Here is a 22,467-nt window from a genome sequence, read left to right on the forward strand (position 1 = left end):
TGTTAGCTGCTGCTTTGAGTCTTCAGTTCCTTGCCAGGGCTCTTGTGCCACTTGAAATTTACGCTTTCTCCTGTTTATCTCGCCTATGCCAGTTTGATTGTCAAACCCAGATAGAACCCGAAGTCAATAGAGATGGAGTTTTTCCACCCCTACCATATGGAACATCACGTCATTAGGGAATTATTAAGTAAAAAAAATAGTGAGACACCACTATACCTGTTAAAATGACTGAAAACGAAACACTGACATAAAATGCTCATGAGGACTTAGTGCGGCAGGAGCACTTATTCATTGCTAGTGGGAGAGAAAAATGGTATATCCTGTTTGGAAAACTGGCAGTTGCAAAACTACATATAAGTTTACACAATTGTCACACTCTTAGCTATCTATGTACCCAAATTAGTTGAAAACTTAGGCCTTTACAAAAACCTTCATTAGTTTAATGCAACTTTATTCATAATTCCCAAAACTTGACAGCAATTAAGATGTCCTTTAATAGTGACTAGATAGACCATGGTATGTTCTTACAGTGGAATATTACTTTGGTGTACAAACTAAATGTCCTCTAAAGCCAAGAAAAGATGCAATGCAAACTTAAATTCACATTTCTAAGTGAAAAAGAAAAAAAGCCTGAAATGTCTACATAATACATGTTCTAAAGAGAGAAATATAAAACCAGTTAAGATCAGTGATTGCAAAGGGTTCTGGGGACAGGGTAGAAAGATTAGGTTGGAGGAACTGTTCTGTATGTCACTCTAATGATGGATTCATAACATTTTAATTTTTTCAAACATAGTATTGTAGAACACAAAGAGTCAAGCTTAATGTGGACTCGGAACCCTAAGTCAACAACAGTGTCAGTATTGGTATGTTATTTGTAACAGACATACCACACTAATGCAAAATGTTAATAGCAGAACTTGTTCCAGTGGTAAGGGTGTATAGGAACTCTCTGTATTCTGCTTATTTTTCTATAAAATTAAAATGTCCCTAAAAAGGATTCTGTTAACATAAAATATTAAAGGTGACAATTTGTTTAGTTTAAAATTAATGTACTTGACCCATTTATACTAACTATATATCTAGTATTTACTTCAATTTTTATTACTTATTCTTGTGAAAATTTTGTTGTATTAGATTATTAGTGCACTGAAATAACATTTGAGTTACCTAGCTGTGTTTAAATAACATTGGACCCCAGTGAGTTCTCTGAAACTACCTCAAGAATATTTTAATAATTATTGGCATGTATTACTCAACTGTTTCATGGAGAATTTTTCTGATTTGCATATCCCCATAATGGCATTTGAAAATGTCAGTCTCACTGCAACCTGCCCTACTTAGTTGTTCTTGGTTAGAGTTTATGTCTTTGGTAGAAGGGGCTGATGTGATTGGTGAAAAATATGTTGTACTTGTACCTTTGATAACCAAATAGCTTAGGGTTTTGCTATGTATTTGTATTCTAGTTGTATTTATTCCTTTATGAATTATTTATTTCAACTCTTTTCCCATTTTTGTTATAAAAGTAATTTCTCATTTCTAAATTTTAAAAGGAATTGATAGTTCTTTTTATAAAGAACATTGAACTTTAATTTTTTTGTCTGAAAAGGGGGAAAGTATAAATAAGCACAATAGTAAACATAGAGTAAATAATGTGATAGCTCAATTTCTGAAATGGAAAATTTCTTTTCATTTAAAAATTTCAGCTGTTGAAATTCAAGAGAAATAGGTTAAGATATAATTCAGCAAAAGTGGTAGAAACCAGTCTATAGTAATACAGAAGTCCTCATTATGTCAAACCTCTTTTTGAGCATTTAGTATTTTAACTCATTATTTTAAAACATAAATTAAGCAGTTACTATAAGTATTATGTATGAATATCATGTGTGATTTGTATATTTATATTATCTACTATTATCAATTTGATTTATATCTTCAAAATCATTATTAAAATTTTATTATAGGTAGTAATGACTGAAACTGACATAAACATCTTGTTTTATTTCAAGATTTTTTACTTCCACTCATATTGGAGGGATAACCCAGTCTTTTTGAAAATCCTTGTAGCATAGTAATTATTTTTCCTGTATATTCACTCTTTACACACCTACGAAAGAAAACATCTGTTCTATAGTGGTGGTCAGTGACACCAGTGAATTGGAACTGGCACATTGACTTTTTGAGCTTCCCACCTGAGCAAAAGAACATGCTGTTTGTCAGTACATCTTCACACATCCATTTTCACGTGGATACCTTGAATTTATTTCCAGAGATGCTATTCACTTGATTCTGCAAAGGATTGAGATGGAATATGATATCAATATGAACTTGTGTAAGTTCATCGAAGGCTAAACTTTATAGATCTCTCTTCCTCCAACCATTTTGTTATAATCTTTTGTCAGCAGTAATGTGTTAGAAATATGTAAATGCTAGTTGCTTGAATGATGGGATTCAGGTGCCATTTTTCGCATGTTGTACATAAAACAATAGAAAGAATGTCATGCTCTTGGAACTAAAAATGGCCTCAGGAAGACACTGCTTGTAGAGACTTTACAGGCTTGAATTTGCAGGATTTAGGGCGCATTAGTTTTTTAAATTGCCTTGATACTCTTGTTATTTTTACTACTATTTTTGTATGTTATACATTTGAGAATTTTGTTTCTTTTGGCTTCTAGTGAAAAGCTAGACTAAAGATTTTTGTTAAAAGAAGTGTATTCTTAGGTGGTTAACAGCGTTATCCTCACATGGACATGGGATCACATTTTGTTCTACCAGGTAATAGATGTGTAATCTTAGATAAGCAACCTGATTTCTCTATACCTGTTCTTACATCTAAATAATGGTTGTAATTCAAGTTGCTTCATTATAGGAAGTGTTTTAAGCACTTAACATATGCTATGTCATTTGGTTAGTCCCTGTTTCATACCAAATGCTAAATGAATAAGAACTCTTGCTGTCATGCTCAATATTAATATCCATAGGTTGGAATCCTCTAGAAAATCATGAGGCCATTACCAGATTCTAAAAATTTTGTCATGTTTCTGGTGTTCACCACAGTCTACCGAATCTAAAGTGACAGGGCCATGATGATGCTTAAATTATAAGACTATAATGTGGAGAATTATTAACTCGACAGTATTCTTAAAGTACCCTTTTATTTTTCAAAGAGTAATGGGTGATAGTTTTTTGGATTCTAAAGTTAATGAAGAAGCTACTTAGTTTTTATTTTAAGAATTTTCTTCATATGACTGAAATAATGGGATCTTGTTTAAATGTCATCCAAATTCATGCTTAATACTTTAAACATATTCTAGACCCTTGCTTTGTATCTACAAGGGAGTTTTACTCCAGACCAACAACTAGGCCATGATTTATTATAGGATCTGCTTTTAACATTATTTTGTCTGGAAGGAACAGAGTGACTGGAGAAACTCCATCTTTTTGTTTATTTGACATTTATGCCACATTAAATGTACCTTAAAGAAATAATATATGAATAAGAAATTCTGTTTAATGGTGATGATTACTCATCAGTCAGATAAATCTCTTTACAGTAATACAAAAGAAATCCTGTCAAGCACTGTCTGTTAAAATTTGGATAAATCATATTTTTTATCCGGAACAAAGTTTTAAAGCAAATACTTGTTTCATTTTCTTTCCAAGAGCTATTATTACAAAATGTGTTTAAGTTGTTCTTAATTCCAATAAAGTTAACACTGTCTCCCAAGCTTTACTTGTTCTATATTAGTCACTTATTATGATATGACTGATTAGTAGAAACAGACTGTGCCTTCTTTACTTGTTAATGTCTACCAAAAAAGTGAAAAACATATGTGGAGCGAGTAGATGAAGTTGTTGCTAAATACGTTTTGTGTGCGTGCACACACTCTTTCATTTTTTGGGGATACTTCCTTTTATTTATTTTAGAAGGGATTATGGGGGAAGGAGAAAGAGAAGAACAATTGAGGCAGAAAGACTACCCTGGTAGCATTGTGAACTTTTCCTAAGAATGCTAGAAGATGAATGAAGAATCTCTGCCTTGGGATTTAGAGCTGCAGAATGGTTTATAACTGAGACACTATGAATCATCAACCAAATGCTTCTTATCTGGGCTTTTTATTCATTAAGTTTAGTTTCAGATTTGTTTGGAAGTGTGAGTGATTTTTTTTTTTTTTTTTAAATCTCACAGTTATTAAACACAGATTTAGGAACAATGGGAGAAGTATTCTTCTATTACTATTCAGTGAATATACTTTCTAATATTAGGCTCTTACCAATGTGTGGCCTGCTAATTAGTGGGCGATTTTAATATGACAGCCTGTGCTAAATTAGCCCCCTTCCTAAATTACTGCTAGCTTTATATTGTCTCTGAATAAGTTCAATCTGTGTTTGACCAGAAGTACTTAACATTTATTAAACTGGTAGATACTGTAAACTATATTGTGTTTCAGAATTACAATTTTCAATTATAATTGCTCATGAATTAAGATTGAGATCTATCCATTTGTTGTTTCATCATAGAGATGTTTCAATATATGAATCTTAGTAGTTGCTGGATGTTTAGCTATATCACAGATCTTTCTAGAAAACTTTCAGGCTCTACACATTACAGAAGGAGATGGCATTTGTCTTTTATTCATTTTTCCCCACAGGTCACTTACCTACTTTCTCCTTTCTTGAGATAGGGAGTATATTGTCCTTTTATGAGGTGGGGTAACAGTGACTGAGAGTCCATGGAAGGAAGGAACAGTACTCGTCAAATAATCACTGATTCAAAGGAGAAAAGGAGCTTTGGTATTAGGGTGCTTCTTAACAAAACAGAGGGCAGCTTTTATGCTAGCTCTATTATATTTATGAAAGTTTGCTGCTTTCAGGGGGGCCTTATCTGTTTAAAATTATAGTATGAATGAAATGACAAAGTTGTAAAAATGTTACATATTAGATTAACATTCTCAGGTTTATATGTAAAAACTGAAACCCATAGAAAAATTTCAATTGACCCAGGCATGCAAAAATAACTTCAAAAGCTAGTTTTTTTTCATTTTTATTCTGGTTGTTTGCTTTTGTTATTTCACTGTGCCTGTGTATACCCAGATCTACTATAATGTGTAATTTTGGAATTGAAAATGAATTTAGAGTTAACATTTATATGTTGAGTTCCATTCTTTTATTTTTACCTGTGTGCAAACTAAAGTCCAATAACTTGCCCAAGGCTATTAACTTGTTAAGGGTATGTTTAGCATTACTAAACATACATGCTAGTTGTCTAGCTAGTAATGTCTTCAGGTTTTTTTTTTTTTTTTTTTTTTTTTACAGTACACTTCTAAAAATTTAGATATTGTGAAGTCTATTTCTTTTAAATGAGGTATCAAATAATGACTTAAGTGTTCACACAGTCTACTTTTAAAGTGCCAGCAATCATTTCTTTTTGGTGTGGTGGCTTGGGTTGTCTATTAGCCCTGTGTTCATACAACTCTAGGCCCAGCACTCCCTACTGCCAATTACTACATGAAACCTAAGCTAACTCCTGTTCCCTGCTTAGATTTAACATCATAATTTCTAGTTTCTGATTGGCCACTTCCGATTAGGATTGGTCAAACCTGTTCTTCTGAAGCTTTTTTTTTTTTTTTTTTCCATCCTACATACCAATCAAGGTTCATCTGATCAGCGAATTGACTTTTGAAGTGGAGAGCTCACAAATTGGTGCTCCAAGATCAGTCCATTCCTCCATGTATTCAGGTCTACCCATGTATTCTCAACAAGGACATTATCACCCTTGAGGGATAGAAAGTTGATTCTTAGGGAGCAAAAAAGTCATATTTTATTGCATTTATATATAAAGCACATCTATACATAGAGTACATTAATATAAATGTAGTATACTTGTGGTTTTAACATTTCCTAGTTATAGATAATTAGGCACAATATACCTAAAAGGCTCTTTAGGGGGCATTAATGAAAAGCTTAGAACTATAGTTCCACATCTGTGTAAATCTACCTCTTTTCAGGACATTTGCACTTGAATATTACTTAGAAGCTTTACACTCATTTTGTCCAAAACCGAAGCAATTATCTGCTTCTCATCTCTTCTGACCTGTCTCAAATAATGGCGTCACATGGGTCTCTAACCCCACTCAGTCCATTATCTCCATTCCTGGGGAACAACCTCAGTTCACGTTGTCTCATTTCCCTACCTGAATTATTGCCACAGTTTTTCAAATTGCTCTTTATGCTTCTGTTATTACCCTTGCTCTAATCTTTTATCCACACCACATAGGAGCTTTCTAAAATGTATATGTAATCATATCTCATCCAGCTTAGAGTCAAAATTGTATTTCTATTACATGGCATACCTTGCATCTTTTTTTCATAGTCTTTTCAGATTTGTATTTTCCTGCTTTCCTTACTTGCTCTCATCAACACATACACACTTTTATTTTGAAGTCACTCAGACTCTTCAAATGTGCCATATTCCTCCTCATCTGTGGCTCTGGTTTAGTCAGTTTATCAATACTGTATCAAAATATCAGGATGGTTAACTTTTAAGAAAAGAGGGTTTTAGCTCAGTTTGGGAGGTTTAGGGGCGTGGCGCCTTCCGAGGGTGTTCTGATGCTTGGCAAAGACAGGAGCATATGTGAGAGCAAGTGATCACATCTTGAACCTGGAAAGAAGGAGACTGAGTGGGCTCAGACTTTCATAACAACACTTTTGTGAGAACTACCCACTAGTTGCTTGAGAAACCTTTTAATCTCTAAGAACCTCTCATGAGGCCCCATCTCTTTAAGATTCTACCTCCCACTGTAGCTACAGTGAACTCTGATTTTCCAGTGCGTGGACTACTGGGGGACAAACCAAGTACAAACCATACCAAGCCCTTTTTAAATGCTGTTCTCTGCAATATGCACTTCTGAATGTTCTCCTTCCCTCTTCTAACCTCATACAACTTCCTTCAGAGGTTCATTCATTCACATGTCATGTTGCCCTAAAACTTCTTTGTGATGGCTTATACTAAACTACTTGTCGTATCAGGGCAAGTAGTTTAAAAAATTAAATGGCTTCTTGAGGAAAAGCTGTATTTATTATTTTGTCTCTCAACTCCTACAATATCTCTTAGGATTCCTTTGCATATGCGTCAAATGCCCAGAGTGATTTTAGGTACTGCTATTACATAGACTTTTGGGATTTTTTCTAGGCATTTGATGGTTAATTTTTGTCATAAAACATTGCATACTAGGTTGAATTAAAGTTATTTCTCATTTACAACGAACATTAATGATTTTGACCAAGCAAGTAAAAAGTACCTTTTCATGCACTGAAATATTTGTTTTTCAGAAATGGAATTAATTAATTTTACAACTTATTTCTTATCTACAAAATACAGTATAAGTATTATTTGAGTAGGTAGATTATCAAAATATTTCTGACCATGTTTTGTCTCCCTCTCATTTTATTTAGCTAAAGGACACAAAATCAGCAGACCAGAAAACAACATTACTTCATTTCCTTGTAGAAATATGTGAAGAAAAGTACCCTGCCATCCTGAATTTTGTGGACGATTTGGAACATTTAGACAAAGCTAGTAAAGGTTTGTACTTTGACAAAAATATATTTTATTGCTCTGGTCTTCAGTTCTAAAGGAATGTAATACTTTTTATTTGTACATACTTCCCACTTTGTCAAAAATATTTTGTGTTCAGTGTCACATTTTTAAAATATTGAATTATAGGATTTTTACTTTAGAACTTTTCATGGTTGGAGGTGTGAGTTTAATATATTTGGTGTAATGAAGTATTATATTTATGAATACTTGTCTTTTGGCTTAAATTTTATGGATACATGCTAGACTCTCTCTCTGCTCCTGGGTCTCCTTTACTGGGGATCCTTTGGTTCCATGTCACCCACAACCACTGACTGACCGATGTGTAACTGATCCCAGATGTAGCAGTCTACATCTTTTTTGTAGTGTCCCCTTTTTCCCCAAATTGAAGATATATCTAAAGTGGAGTTCTCTTTCCATGAGGACACCAGACTGCCAGAGTTTCAATTCACCCCTTCCTAATGCCCTAATTTCTCACCTAGTTCGAGTTCCTACTGTGGGTCAGAACAGATAGAACCCATTGCTATTGTGTGGTTATATTATGATTTAAATAAAATAGTTTACCAACTTAAATACCCAATTTTCATTTATATTTCACATTGATTTTATGGAAACAACTTCAAGTGGTTTGAAGCAACCAATTTCTGAATACATTCTGGAAGACCACAGATATGGAAAGAGGAGTCTGTATTATTTTGATGTTGACCACTTGTCATTAATAATGTCAATTTTTAGAATCTCTTTGTTTCCTCCATTTTTTCTTTTTGTTTTTATTGTACAAGGGATGGAACTCAGGGCCTTCCTTCCATATGTTCACTAATGCTCCCACTCCGTAGGCTCTTTCTTCACATTACTGATAGTTCCCTTTGCTGAGAGAAAGCTTTTTAGTTTGAATCTATCCCAGTTGTTCTTGCTTTTATTTCTTGTGCTATGGGAGTCCTGTTAAGGAAGTCTGATCCTAAGCCAACAAGGTGAAGGTTTGGACCTACTTTTTCTTCTATAAGATGCAGGGTCTCTGTTCTGATTCCGAGGTCCTTGATCCATTTTGAGTTGAGTTTTCTGCAGGGTGAGAGATAGGAGTTTAATTTCATTCTGTTGCATATGGTTTTCCAGTTTTCCCAGCACCATTTGTTGAAGAGGCTATCTTTTCTCCATTGCATGTTTTTGGCACCTTTGTCTAGTATGAGAAAATTGTATTTATTTGGGTTTGTGTCCATATCCTCTATTCTGTACCATTGATCTACATGTCTATTTTGGTACCAATACCATGCTGTTTTTGTTACTATTGCTTTATAATAGAGGTGAAGATCTGGTATTGCGATACCCCCTGCTTCGCTCTTTCTACTGAGGATTGTGTTAGCTATTCTGGGTTTTTTTATTCTTCCACATGAATTTCATAATTGCTTGCTCTATTTCTGTAAGGTACATCATTGGGATTTTAATTGGAATTGCATTGAATCTGTATAGCACTTTAGGTAATATGGCCATTTTGACAATATTAATTCTGCCTATCCAAGAACATGGGACAGCTTTCCATCTTTTAAAGTTTTCTTTAATTTCTTTAGTGTTCTGTAGTTCTCATTGTACTATAATGAGTACAATGAGATTTGTGAGATTTGTGAGATTTTGTGAGATTGATTCCCAAGTATTTTATTTTTTTCGAGGCTATTGTGAAGGGGGTAGTTTCCCTAACTTCTCTTTCTGAAGATTCATCACTTATGTATAAAAATGCATTGGATTTATGAGCATTGATCTTGTAATCTGCTACTTTACTGAATTCACTTATGAGTTCTAAAAGTTTTCTGGTGGAGTTTCCAGGTTCCTCTAAATATATAATCATGTCATCAGCAAACAGGGATAGTTTGAGTTCTTCTTTTCCTGTGCGTATCCCTTTAATTTCCTTGGTTTGTCTAATTGCTATGGCTAGAGTCTCAAGGACTATGTTGACTAGAAGTGGTGAAAGAGGGGATCCCTGCCTTGTTCCAGTTTTTAGGGGGAATGCTTTCAGTTTTTCACCATTTAGAATGATATTGGCCATGGGCTTAGCATAGATGGCCTTTACAATGTTAAGGAATGTTCCCACTACTCCAATTTTTTTCTAGTGTATTCAGTATGAAGGGATGCTGTATTTTATCAAATGCTTTTTCTGCATCTATTGAAATAATCATGTGATTCTTAACTTTAAGTCTGTTGATATGGTGAATGCCATTTATTGATTTCCAGATGTTGAACCAACCTTGCAGCCATCCCTGGCTTAAAACCCACTTGATCGTGGTGTACTATCTTTTTAATATATTTTTGTATGCGATTTGCTAAAATTTTGTTGAGAATTTTTGCATCAATGTTCACTAAGGATATTGGTCTGAAATTTTCTTTCCTTGATGGGTCTCTGTCTGGTTTAGGTATCAGAGTGATATTGGCTTCATAGAATGAGTGTGGGAGGGTTCCCTCCTCTTCTATTTCATGGAATACTTTGAGAAGTATTGGAATGAGCTCTTCTTTAAAGGTTTTGTAGAACTCGGCTGAGAACCCATCTGGTCCTGGACTTTTCTTTGTTGGTAGACTTTGAAGACCTCTTCTATTTCGTTGCTTGAAATTAATTTATTTAAGTTGTGTATGTCCTCCTCATTTAGTTTAGGTAATTCATATGTCTCTAGAAACTTGTTGATGTCTTCAAGGTTTTCTGTTTTGTTGGAGTTTAGATTTTCAAAATAGCTTCTAATTATGTTTTGTATTTCAGTTGTATCTGTTGTGATATTTCCTTGTTCATTCCGAATTTTAGTAATTTGAGTTTTCTCCCTCTTTCTCTTTGTTAGTGTGGCTAAGGGTTTATCAATTTTATTTTTTCAAAGAACCAACTCTTTATTTTGTTAATTTTTCTGATTATTTCTTTTGTTTCAATTTCATTGATTCCCGCTCTGATTTTAACTATTTCCTGTCTTCTACTACTTTTGGTGTTGGTCTGCTCTTCTTTTTCTAGGGCTTTGAGCTGTAGTGTTCAGTCGTTTATTTGTTGATTTCTACTTCTTTTGTTGAATGCACCCCATGAAATAAATCTTCCTCTAACTATTGCTTTCATAGTGTCCCAGAGATTTTGATATGATGTGTCTTTGTTCTCGTTTACTTCTAAGAATTTTTTAATTTCCCTCCTGATGTCTTCTGTTATCCATTCATCACATAATAGTGTATTATTTAATCTCCAAGTATTGGACAAGTTTCTGTTTTTTATTCTGTCATTTATTTCTAATTTCAATCCATTATGATCTGATAGAGTGCAAGGTAGTATCTCTATCTTCTTGTATTTGCTAACAGTAGCTTTGTGGCATAAAATATTTTAGAGAAGGATCCATGTGCTGCTGAGAAGAAAGTGTATTCGTTCATTGTTCGATGGTATATTCTATATATGTCGGTTAAGTCTAAATTGTTGATTGTGTTATTGAGATCTGTGGTTTCTTTATTCAATTTTTGTTTGGAAGATCTATCCAGCGGTGAGAGAGGTGTGTTAAAATCGCCTAGTATTATTGTGTTGTGGTCTATTTGATTTCTGGAATTGAGAAGGATTTGTTTGACGTACATGGATGAGCCAATGTTCGGGGCATAGATATTTATGATTGTTATGTCTTGCTGATTTATGCTTCCCTTAAGCAGTATGTAATGTCCTTCTTTATTCCTTCTGACTAGTTTTGGCTTGAAGTCCACATTATCTGAAATGAGGATGGATACTCCAGTTTTTTTGCTGTGTCCATGTGCATGGTATGTTTTTTCCCATCCTTTCACCTTTAGTCTATGGGTGTCTCTTTCTATGAGATGAGTCTCTTGCAGGCAGCATATTGTTGGATTTTTCTTTTTAATCCAATCTTCCAGTCTATGTCTTTTGATTGATGAGTTCAGGCCATTAACATTCAGGGTTATTATTGTGATATGATTTGTATTCCCAGTCATCTGACTCATTTTTGTTTTTTGACATGATTTGGTTTCTTCTTTATTTGGCTATTCCTTTAGGCTAGTTCCTCCTGTTGCCAGTTTGCATTGTTGTTTTTCATTTCTTCCTCATGGAATATTTTGCTGAGAATGTTCTGTAATGCCGGCTTTCTTTTTGTAAATTCCTTTAGCTTTTTTTTTTTTTTATCATGGAAGGATCGTATTTCGTCGTCAAATCTGAAAGTAAGTTTTGCTGGGTATAAGATTCTTGGTTGGCATTCGTTTTCTTTCAGGGCTGGGTAAATGTTGTTCCAGGCCCTTCTAGCTTTTAGGGTCTGGATTGAAAAATCTGCTGATATTCTTATTGGTTTCCCCCTCATTGTAATTTGATTCTTTTCCCTCGTGGCCTTCAAAATTCTGTCTTTATTTTGTATGTTAGTTATTTTCATAATAATGTGCCTTCGTGTGGGTCTGTTGTTATTTTGTATAATTGTAGTCCTATAAGCCTCTTGTACTTTGTTTTCCATTTCATTCTTCACATTTGGGAAATTTTCTGATATTATTTCATTGAATAGATTGTTCATTCCTTTGGTTTGTTTCTCTAAGCCTTCCTCAATCCCAGTAATTCTTAAATTTTGCCTTTTCATGATGTGCCATAATTCTTGTAGATTCTGTTCATGATTTCTTACCATCTTCTCTGTTTGTTCAACTTTGTTTTCAAGATTAAATATTTTTTCTTCAGTGTCTGAGGTTCTGTCTTCCAGGTGTTCTATCCTATTGGTTATGCTTTCTATGGAATTTTTAACTTGGTTTATTGTTTCCTTCATTTCAAGGATTTCTGTTTTTTTTTTTTTTTTTCAATATCTCTAACTCTTTATTGAAATGATCTCTTGCTTCCCGTATTTGCTCTTTTAACCGTTGATTGGTGCTATCATTTAATGCCTGCATTTGCTCTTTCATCTCCTCATTTGCTTCCCTGATTGTTTTAATTATGTACATTCTGAACTCCCTTTCTGACATTTCTTCTGCTGTGCTGTCATTGGGTTTTATTGCTATAGTATCTAGGTTTTTTGGGACATTTTCTTCCCTTTTTTTCTCACATCGGTCAGATGTCAATGGGACTCTGAGATATTGCAGATTTCCTCTGTTGGCTTATAGTGTCCCTGTAGATTTCCAGTGTATCACCTTCCAGCTTTCAGTAGCCTGAAGTCTTGATAATGCAGTGCTTCCGAAGAAAGCTGCCCCTAGCCCCCTACTGGTTCCAGGGCTTGGAGCTGGCTCTGTGCAGAAAGGCTCTCACTGGGGGGTGTGCTCTGAGAAGCTGGTGGTGTGGAAGGAGCCCACCACTGGAGTGTGAAGGGCTGCCTGGAGAAGACTCTAGCTGCCCTGCCCTACTCTCATAAACCGCCCCTATCCGTGTCTGTCGCCCAGGCCAAGCTTCACCCGGTGGGGGAGACTCACACCGTGGCTCTATTTTAGTCCGAGTCTCTCAATGCCTCCTCCTCTTGAATCCTGGGTTCTGGATTGACTGGAGATGCAGTCACCCTCTAGTCCGCCATCGTGGATCGTCCCCCCATACTTCTCTTTAGATGCATAATTTTTAGTGTAAAATTTTTTTTTAGTAATTTTTGCTGTAAGTTTCTGAAATATCTATCTCCTTTGGTTATACTTAAAATTCTTTAAAATATCATGATACTTTAAAAAATTGTTTAACTTTCATGAGGACTTGCAAGCTTGTAACTTGGTAATTTGATTTTTCTCTTTGTTTTCTTTCTTGGTGTTTCAGTGGGGCATTTTGGGACTTGGGGGTTTTAGCTTCCATCTGTTACAGTGGAGGCACACATATGTGTATGGGTCAGCAGATACTGCTAATATGTTTCAAGGGAGTACGAACTTCATATTTGAATAGAACTGCTATCACCGTGTTTTTTTTATTTTTTTAATATTGTAGGTGATTCTTGAGTTCTTTCTGTGATTATCTAACCCAATTAATGAATGTGATTTTAGAGAAGTAAATGGAATGTTTTAGATGAAATGTCTGTGTTTGCTTTGGAGAACTTCATTGCTCTTATATATCATCATTTAAAAGTTTCCAGACTTGAAATCTCCTCAGTGAGCTATCACATGAATTAAAAAGTACCTTTGTTTTTGAGACATAACAAATCCTGGTCATTAGATACTCCTGGATCAGCAGGGGGAACTTGCATTGCAACTAATGAGCTTACCCATATGACAATTTTCAAAAATCTACTTTATTAGAATTGCTTCTTTTCTAAGAGATAATGGCCTACAGTTTTTCTGTTGCGTTTCAGTGAAAATATTTTGGTTCATTATTGTATTTCTGTATAGCATTGTAATATTTCTTTCTTTTATGGACTTCTAGGGGTTGAACATATTTTTCCTTGTCTAAACAGTTAAGCTTAATTGACTATGAAGGTCTTATTGATTACTTTCCAATAAGTAGTATTAAAAAGAAATGCTATTTTATAAATGAGTAGATAATGACAGCGCTTATTTATTATTTATTTATTTATTTTTTGGTTTGGTTGTTTTTGGAGGGCGTATTAAAATGAAACTGAAGTTTGCAGCATAATTGTGGTTAACCTTCTTTTAGTGTTATAACTATACAATATATTTCTATTGTTTCCTAGTCAACTCTGAATTTCAGAAATGCCCTGCCAACTACTCTGTAACTCATTTATTCACCCATTAATTTAACAAGCCTATGCTTAGGGTTATTTTCTATGAAATTGTGCTGTTTTCTTATGTTTGTCCAGTGTGTAATTTCTGTGTCTAAATGCAATCAGGTCTCTCTCACTGACATCAGGTGACTGTCCCTAATAACTCCTCCCTTTTACTCCCAGTATCCTTTACTTCCTGTCCCTTTATGCTCCCTCTGTGTATAACTGCTATTTTTCGCCTAATAACTGAGCCTTTCTTTCTCTCTCTCCCCCCCGCCCATAACTTTTCCTGAGATGTTGTTCTCTTCAATTCCTCAGGACTTAAAAGCCATCATTAATTATGTTAACGACTTACGAATTTATGACCCAGACTTTACTTCTAAGGTTCACTCTTCTGTGTCCAACACCTTTTGCCATTTCCATCTGCCTCTCAAACAGGCACCAAGATCATAATATACCACAAGTCAGGATTCTTGACCTTTCACCTTTTATATACTTGAGGAAACCCTTCCTGGCCCCCTTTCTTCTGATTTCATTTCCTTCATTTGTCACATCTGAGTATAACCTTCAGGACCTCAACTCAGAGCTGCCTGGTAAATTCTGCCAATGTAAAATCTGTGAGAAATGGCTGCTGCATGTAAAATGTTCTTTGGCTTTCTCCTTCATCAAGGAACTTAAAGAAGATGTCAAGCTCTTTTTGATGCTTCTTCCTGGTGCTTACTAGGAACCTCACCTAAATTTCTTGGTATGCCACTCTTTACTTAAGAATAAATTCATTCATTTGCCTGAAATCCTGACACCATTATTGAAGAACAGTTGCTCTAGATCAAGGAATCTTTGGAACTGCTGAGAATAGAATTAGCTTCTAGAAAAAAAGAGCAGTATTCAGCATGTTATTATAGTGGATTCACTAATGACTCATTTCTAATAATTTTTTTTCCATTTCCATGTTTTGAACTCTCAGGATCACTCCTTAGTATCTTGTATTTGAGTTTTTTAATTCTGTTTATTTATACACCTCTTTCTGCTTCTAAGTCTCTGTATGATCTTAGTTAGCAATTCTTTGGTCTGACCCAAATAATTGCTGAAATATATGTCCTGATTTTCAGTACCTAACATTTCCAACATTTTATGATAAATGCCTTGCTAAATACCAAATGTTTATCTTTATTCACCTACTGTGAGTGCTTAGACCACTTAATTTCCAGGTGGCTGCCACCTGGAAACTGAATAGGGTTTGAAAATTTCAAAATCATCTGCTCTAACTAGCAGAGTGTAAAGACTTCTATTAACCTTTCACTATAGCCTTCCAAAAATGCCAATTAAATTTGTTAGCCAGGTTGATATGTACTTTGAATATTTAATATTAGTTATTAGTTTAATTTCATTTTATATTCTGTGCAGCATGATTCACTCATGAAAGATGGAATCATTATGTCATGGAGGTCGAAGGTTGGTTCCTCATGATTTGTATGGATGTATAAGTCATTTGTTGTTTCAAATTAATTGTTTGACATTAGAGTTGGATGAAAATATACTTTACATATTTCTGTTTACGTAATGAAAATGAACTTGACTGACAGGACTACTACGTTGGTTGTGGGATACTTATAATAAAAGAATTTATAGAAGGTAACCATGAGCAACATTGCTTTTATTGAATTGTTGGTTAAAAGAAAAAAAAATTTGGTTTTGGGCTTTACTATGTCATTGACAAATACATATGTTGAAGTCCCGTTCTCTAATACTCAGAATTTTACTGTCTTTGAAGAGAGAAGCTCATTAGTTAAAATGAAATCTCTTTAATCAGCCTCAATTCAATCTTTTTTCCATAAAAGCAAAGACAAAATTTGGACTCCCAGCCATTAGGGATATATTTGCACAGATGACAAATCATTTGAGAGGACAGTGAGAAGATCATCTGCGAGCCGAGGAGAGAGGCCTCAGATGAAACCAAATACGCCAGCACCTTGAATCTGACCTCCGTAACCATGAGAAAATAACTTCTACTGGTTAAGCCATGTAGTCTGTGGCATCTGGGATAGTAGCCCTAGTAAACTAATATAGTAACTTAAGACATTTTTCTTGTTTGCTTGTAGTTCTTTGATTGCAGACTAGAGTACCTTATAGTAAATGTTGTTTTTTAAACATTATCAGACCAGTTGAGGAAACACTTGTTAACCTTCAGTGTTGGATGTTCACTAATAATCAATTTGGGGATAGCAAAGATTCTTCTACACACTGTCTTTATCGCATGACTTCAAAGTATGCTGTTTTTGTCAGGTTTTCACTGCTGTGACCAAAAGATCTGACAAGAACAATTTGATGAGGAATAGTTTACTTTGGAGCTTACAATTTCAGATGTCTCAATCCATAGACAGTTGACTCCATTCCTTGGGGCTTGAAGCAGAGCAGGATATCGTGGTGGAGGGATGTGGCAGAGGAAAGCAACCCAGGACCTCACAGGAGGAAGCAGAGAAAGGGAGAGAGAGAATAACCTCTGCTCACAAAATATATACCCCAATGACATGCCCCAGTGACCCACCTTCCTGCCTAGTTAATCCCTATCAGAGGTTTAATGCACTGATTAGGTTACCAGTCATTACCAGTCATTTCACCTCTAAACTTTCTTCCATTGTCTCACACATGAACTTTTGGGGGAAACCTTATATCTATACCATAATATGCCTCATTTTTTTTTCAATATACAGGTCATGTAAATTAATACGTGTATAAGGAAATATTAAGGCATTCCAAATAAGTATATTCATGAACATACATATTTCATTTCAGTGTTATATCTATGGCATCTCCTAGCTTTTCTTTTAGAATGCATTCATTTACACTGGAGTTTACTTAGTTCTGTTTTATCTTTTTACTTACTCTGTGTATCTAATTTCTTTGCTATTTATCTCTGTTTTGCTAGTGTCTTAGTCAGCTATTTCACTACTATGACTAAATGATCTGACCGGCACAGTTACAGAGGAGGAAAAGTTTATTTGAGAGCTCACAGTTTCAGAGATCTTTCCCATAGAAGGCTGGCTTCATTACTGGGGCTCAAGGTGAGGTAGAACATCATGGCAGAAGAGTGGGGCAGAGGGAAGCAGCTTGCATCATCAGGAAGCAGAAAGAGAGAGACAAACTCCACTCTCCAGATACAAAATATATACCCCCATAGCCATGCCCCCAATGAGCCACTCCCTCCTCATCACCTGCCTCCAGTTACCACTCAGTTAATCCCTTTAGGGATTAATTCACTAATTAGGTTAAGACTCTCACAACCAGTCATTCCTCCTCTGAACCTTCGTACATTGTCTCACCTGTGAGCTTTTGGGGGACCCTTCACATCCAAGCCATAACAGCTAGTATACTGCATGTAATCTTAATATAAACAAGTATATGATACAAGTCCATAACATTCTGAATTGTGTATTATCACTTTCCAAATGGGAGACTTTGTTTCACTTTTATTCATTCTCCTGTGGAAATCATAAAAATATTTGTCATCTGAGTTATGTAGTACTGGTTCTGTGGGTACACTATAGAGTAAAAAACTATGTCCAGAAAACTAGCCTATGACTCCTATGCTAAGTGTCAGTAATCTAATTTGACTGCATGTAGGTATCAAATGAGAAAATAATTTTACTATTAATACCAACCAAGTATTGGTATTAATTAGAAAATAATTGGAAATTATTATTGGAATTGGAAAATAATTTTACTATTAATACCAACCAAATGCAATAAAAGATGAATTTATTTTAAAAATGTATTTTGCATATTGGGTTTGTATATACTTTCTAAAATGGTAGAATATGTAAGAATTTTAAGTTCAGCAAGTTAACACTACAAAAAATGTATGATAAAATATAACTGAGTCATTCCCCAAGTAATCATAGGATTTATGAAGGATATTTATAGTGTGTTGCAGGAATGGTATACTAGTCAGGGGCCACATATATAAATCTTTCCAGTTTATTTCCAAGGATTATCTGTATGGAGTTGGCATCAAGTGTTTAAATTCAAGAATGAATATTAGGTTGTGATGGTAATCATTTTATTGTGCAAATAAACACTCTTTTAGAAAGTAGTGGAGTGAAATGGAAAGAGCATGGCCAAAAATCATTAGAAGAATTAAGGACTGTGTGGAGTGACATTGAAGAACTTAGGCATGGAGGAACTACTTGCAGCTAAAGATTGCTTTTTGAGATACTGAGCTAGGAACATTTCCTGAATCTGCTGCTGCTTGGACTGATAGATGATGATGAAGAAGAAAACTACATCAGGAAGACCTGTATATCTTTTTGGAGGTTAACAGACTGAAAGTGGCATCAATACAGCATTAATCTTTTCTAGAAACTAACAGTTTACAGTGTTTGCAGATTTTTGGCCAGCTACAGATTTGAAGTAGCTACTCAAGCTGTTCTGTTAGTGTCACCTATGAGCCATAGCTGACATCAAGCAATAGGGACAGTATCACTAGTGACAGCCAAGGTCTTGGAGCTCTCTTAAGCTGCTCTCTGTGAAGCAATATTTACTGCACCTCAGGTTGCAATGTGAAGTGGGAAATTACAAACAAGGTAAATGACAGAAGGTTTCAGGATAGTGCATTCTGAAGGATGGTTTAACATTACAAATCTGTATTTTACCAAAAAAGCAAAACAAAACAAAAGAAAAAAACACCTTAGCAATAGATGGAACAAACATGTTTATGGCAGTTTCCTGAATCTCTTTGGTGGCAAGGTTGACGTGTAACCTATGGGAGGAAGAGGCATGGAGCTAATCAGTTGCTGCAGGCAGAATTGTCTCCCAGTTCCCCAAATCCAGCCTGCATTTAGGCAGTTTGCAAATCTTGAATCAGTGGTAGTATTTATTTCCCAGGGCTGCCACAACCAATTACCGCAAAATGTGTAAATAACAGAAATTCTTTCTCTGAAGTTTCAGGAGACAAGAATTCTGAAATCAAGGTAGTTGGTGTGTTTGGTCCCTTTGGAAGGTTTGAGGGAGAAACTGCCCATGTTTCCCTCTTAACTTCCAGCAATGCTTGGTGTTTCTTGGCTTATAGACACATCACCCCACTCTCTCAGGAGTATCTTCTCACTCCTTCCTTCCCTATGCCTTTGGTGTTGTCACTTCCCCTTATGAGCATCCCTTAGTGGATAACATGTCACAGGATAATTTCATCTCAAGGTGGTTAACCAATTCCATCTGTAAAGACCTGATTTCCAAGTGAGTCACTTTGTGCAGTTCTGGGTGGATATGCCTCTGAGACGGATGCTGTTTAGCCCCCTACAGTTGTTCCTGTCATCACTCCCATAATTTCACGGAGTTAGTCGCATCATCTTGGGGGCCTACGAAATATTTAAGGAAAATTACACTAATAGGTATAACTGGAAAGCATTTATCATTAAATTGTGAAACCATTTTATCTGTAAACAGTTACTGTTTTTAAGTTTGTGAAATACCCTTTTGTTTTGTGAAAATAATAACAGTTAAAATTGAAGCTCATTTATTCATCTGAATTTAAGGAATTTCTTAGTGACAGTGATAACTATAATAACCCTGATAATTTTGGTTGGCAAAACAAAAATGTGACCATAATTTTAGATGATAGAGACATTATGCTATAGGGGAGAGGCTGTTATTTAGACTGATCTCTGAAGTTAGGCAGCTGGGGTTCAAATCCTAGTGTGCTAGAGATATGACCTTTAAACAAGTTTTTTATTCTCTGTACCGGAGTTTCCTGACCTGTAAAATGGAGGCAATATTAATACTTACTTTAGAAGCTTGTTATGAGAAGTAAACAAGTTTATATATACATATAAATATTTATAAAGCTTAAACAGCATCTAGTAAGCACAGTATAAATGTTCCCTACATTTGGCATAGTTGTTGCTGCCGTTATTTTTCAGTGATTATTTCTTGTTGACACATATCTGCCTGTGCTGTCATTAATGATGTAAGTAAACATGACTCTATATGAATATATCATTACAGAATTTTAACATGTATTTTTAAAAGTTATTTGAATGAATTCCAACTGTATGTGGCTTGAAATTTATCCAGGTTTTAGACTGTACAGTGAAAAATTTTGTAGATTTATGTTATTGAAAAATGTTTGCATCTTTCTAAAAATTAAACTAGAATACCTGCAGAAAATTACACAGATATTAAGTGTATAGCTCAATGCAGTTTTACCAGTTGGACAGACTAGAATAGGGAATGGAATTTGGAAAGTGGGTTCTATTTTCTCTCCTCAGCTTCAGCCTGAAGCATTCTATTTTTATTTCACATTTTGAACTTTGGCACAAGATTTCTTTTGAAAAATAGTCCCAGTATTAAACAACCTTTAAGAACAATTGGGCTTCAGTAACTCTTTACCTGAATTTCAGTTTTTCTGGAGATGTTTGCATATGATTTCAAAAGCAAAATTTTCAGCCCAGAATTATTATAGAATGCCATATGGAAATATGAATTAACTTATGATAAATGATATCTGTGATAGAAACATCTAAAACAATGTTTAGTAACATTCATGGGAGAATCTCAAGAAAATGCGATCTTGAGTAACTTTCCCCTTTCCTCAGAAGTGTCATCTTTAGGAAAGATTTTTAATTGATCAGTATGGAGAACCATTTGTCCTTTAAATATGTCTATCAATATAATGGCAATTTCTCTGAATCTCCCTTTCAAATTACGTGTTTTATTGAAAGTGTAATTTTGCTCATTAATTTTTTTTATATGTCTTAACCCTATAAGGAATAGAGTCTTTGAAAACAGTTGATTGTGCTCTTACTGCTTGGCACGCACTGTATCAGGCACTTGTATTAGCAAGAATCTGTCCTTAACTGAGTGCCTCTTCTATCCCAGGCATCATTTTGGGTACTGGATAGAGCGGAGAACATGAAAGAAAAATGTCTGCTGTCTTAACGTGGCGGTTATGGAACATGAATTACAGAAAGGACCCAGTGCATATCGTGTGGGGTGGCTGGCACTGGTATGCCAAGGCAGGGGTCTTTCATTTGTTTTTGTTTGTTTGTTTTTGTGGTTTTAGATTAAGTGATTAGAGAAGGTGGCCTTTAAGCAAAAACCTATAGGAGGAATAGGAAGGCAGGGTATTTTGGTATTTGAGAGAAGCACATTCTAGGCAGAGGAGGAGGAAGGCCCAGGCCCCAAGATCTGGAAGCAAGTCTGGCTGGAGCAGAGATGGTAAGGAGGGAGCATAAGAGGAGCTTAGGTCAGAAAGGTAACATTTCTTATGACAACATTGTCCACTGTAAGGATTTTGACTTTACATTGCGATGAGAAACCAAAGGAAGGCTTTGATTGAAAGAGTAATATCTTATTTAAATTTTTGGATGTTTACTTAACCTTCTATACTCAGGAAAGGAAACAAAAAAAAAAATTAGAGAAAGTGATAGCATCAATGAAATTAGTTGGTTGTTAAACTGATTCAAGGGAGGCCAAAATGTTGGTCTGGACCAGGGTGCGTGCAACTAGATTGGTAAGAAGTACTTAGAAAATGCATATTTTGAAAATTAAAGTGAACAAGGTTTGTTGTGTCATTAAATATGTGGGCATTGAGAGAAAGAGAGGAGTCATGATCAACCAATTATTGAGCTATAAGAACAAATTCAAGAAAGAAGGTAAGTTCTAATTAGAAAATATAAATTCGAATGGCCTATAAAACTTCAAGTAAGGGTCTGGACAGGAAAATATTTGAAAATTTTCAACCCAGTAATAGAAAAATCCAGTGCTATTGAAGCTTACCTGATGTCCAATAACCATACATGAAAACTATTTTTATTTGAAATCTGGTCAGTCTATACTTACCCTGGGACACATTAAAAAGCAGCTACTATCACTCTGTCCTCCACATGTATTCAAAACCATTTTAGTTTTTGAGAGAACATTTTGTTATAGACATCTTGGTCTTGGGGTCTTTTTATTTAATATTTACTATGTTCTTTGTTCTTGTTTGTCCAAATGAATTTTCAAATTATGTAAGCAAACAAGATTTTCTTTTATATATATAATTTTGTCTTCTAGAAAGTTGCCTTCTTCCCTTTAATACCCTCTTCATAGTTGCAGAGGACCAGGCTGCTGCTTTCTCCTGATAGTACATGAGGTGGTGCTCAGAACTGACAGGAAGTCTTTGGCTGGTTGTCCTCCTCATTTCTTCCTCCTGCCTTCTACCTTTCCTCTTTCTAGGTCTCATGTCAAATGTAGGCATTTCTCTTACAATATAATATGAAAACAACACAAAAT

At 35.0% G+C, this 22,467-nt stretch overlaps 1 protein-coding gene across 1 annotated transcript in view; it reads left to right on the forward strand.

Annotated features, from left to right (window-relative positions):
• The window catches only part of DIAPH3 (diaphanous related formin 3), a 495,179-nt gene that overhangs the window by 299,067 nt on the left and 173,645 nt on the right, over positions 1–22,467 (forward strand). The window contains exon 22 of the mRNA XM_079137635.1: positions 7,456–7,585. Within this exon, the coding sequence (XP_078993761.1) occupies positions 7,456–7,585 (130 nt within the window). The remainder of the gene's footprint in view (positions 1–7,455; positions 7,586–22,467) is intronic.

The sequence above is a fragment of the Sciurus vulgaris genome (assembly GCF_902686455.1).
Source record: "Sciurus vulgaris genome assembly, chromosome: 4".
NCBI lineage: Eukaryota > Metazoa > Chordata > Mammalia > Rodentia > Sciuridae > Sciurus > Sciurus vulgaris.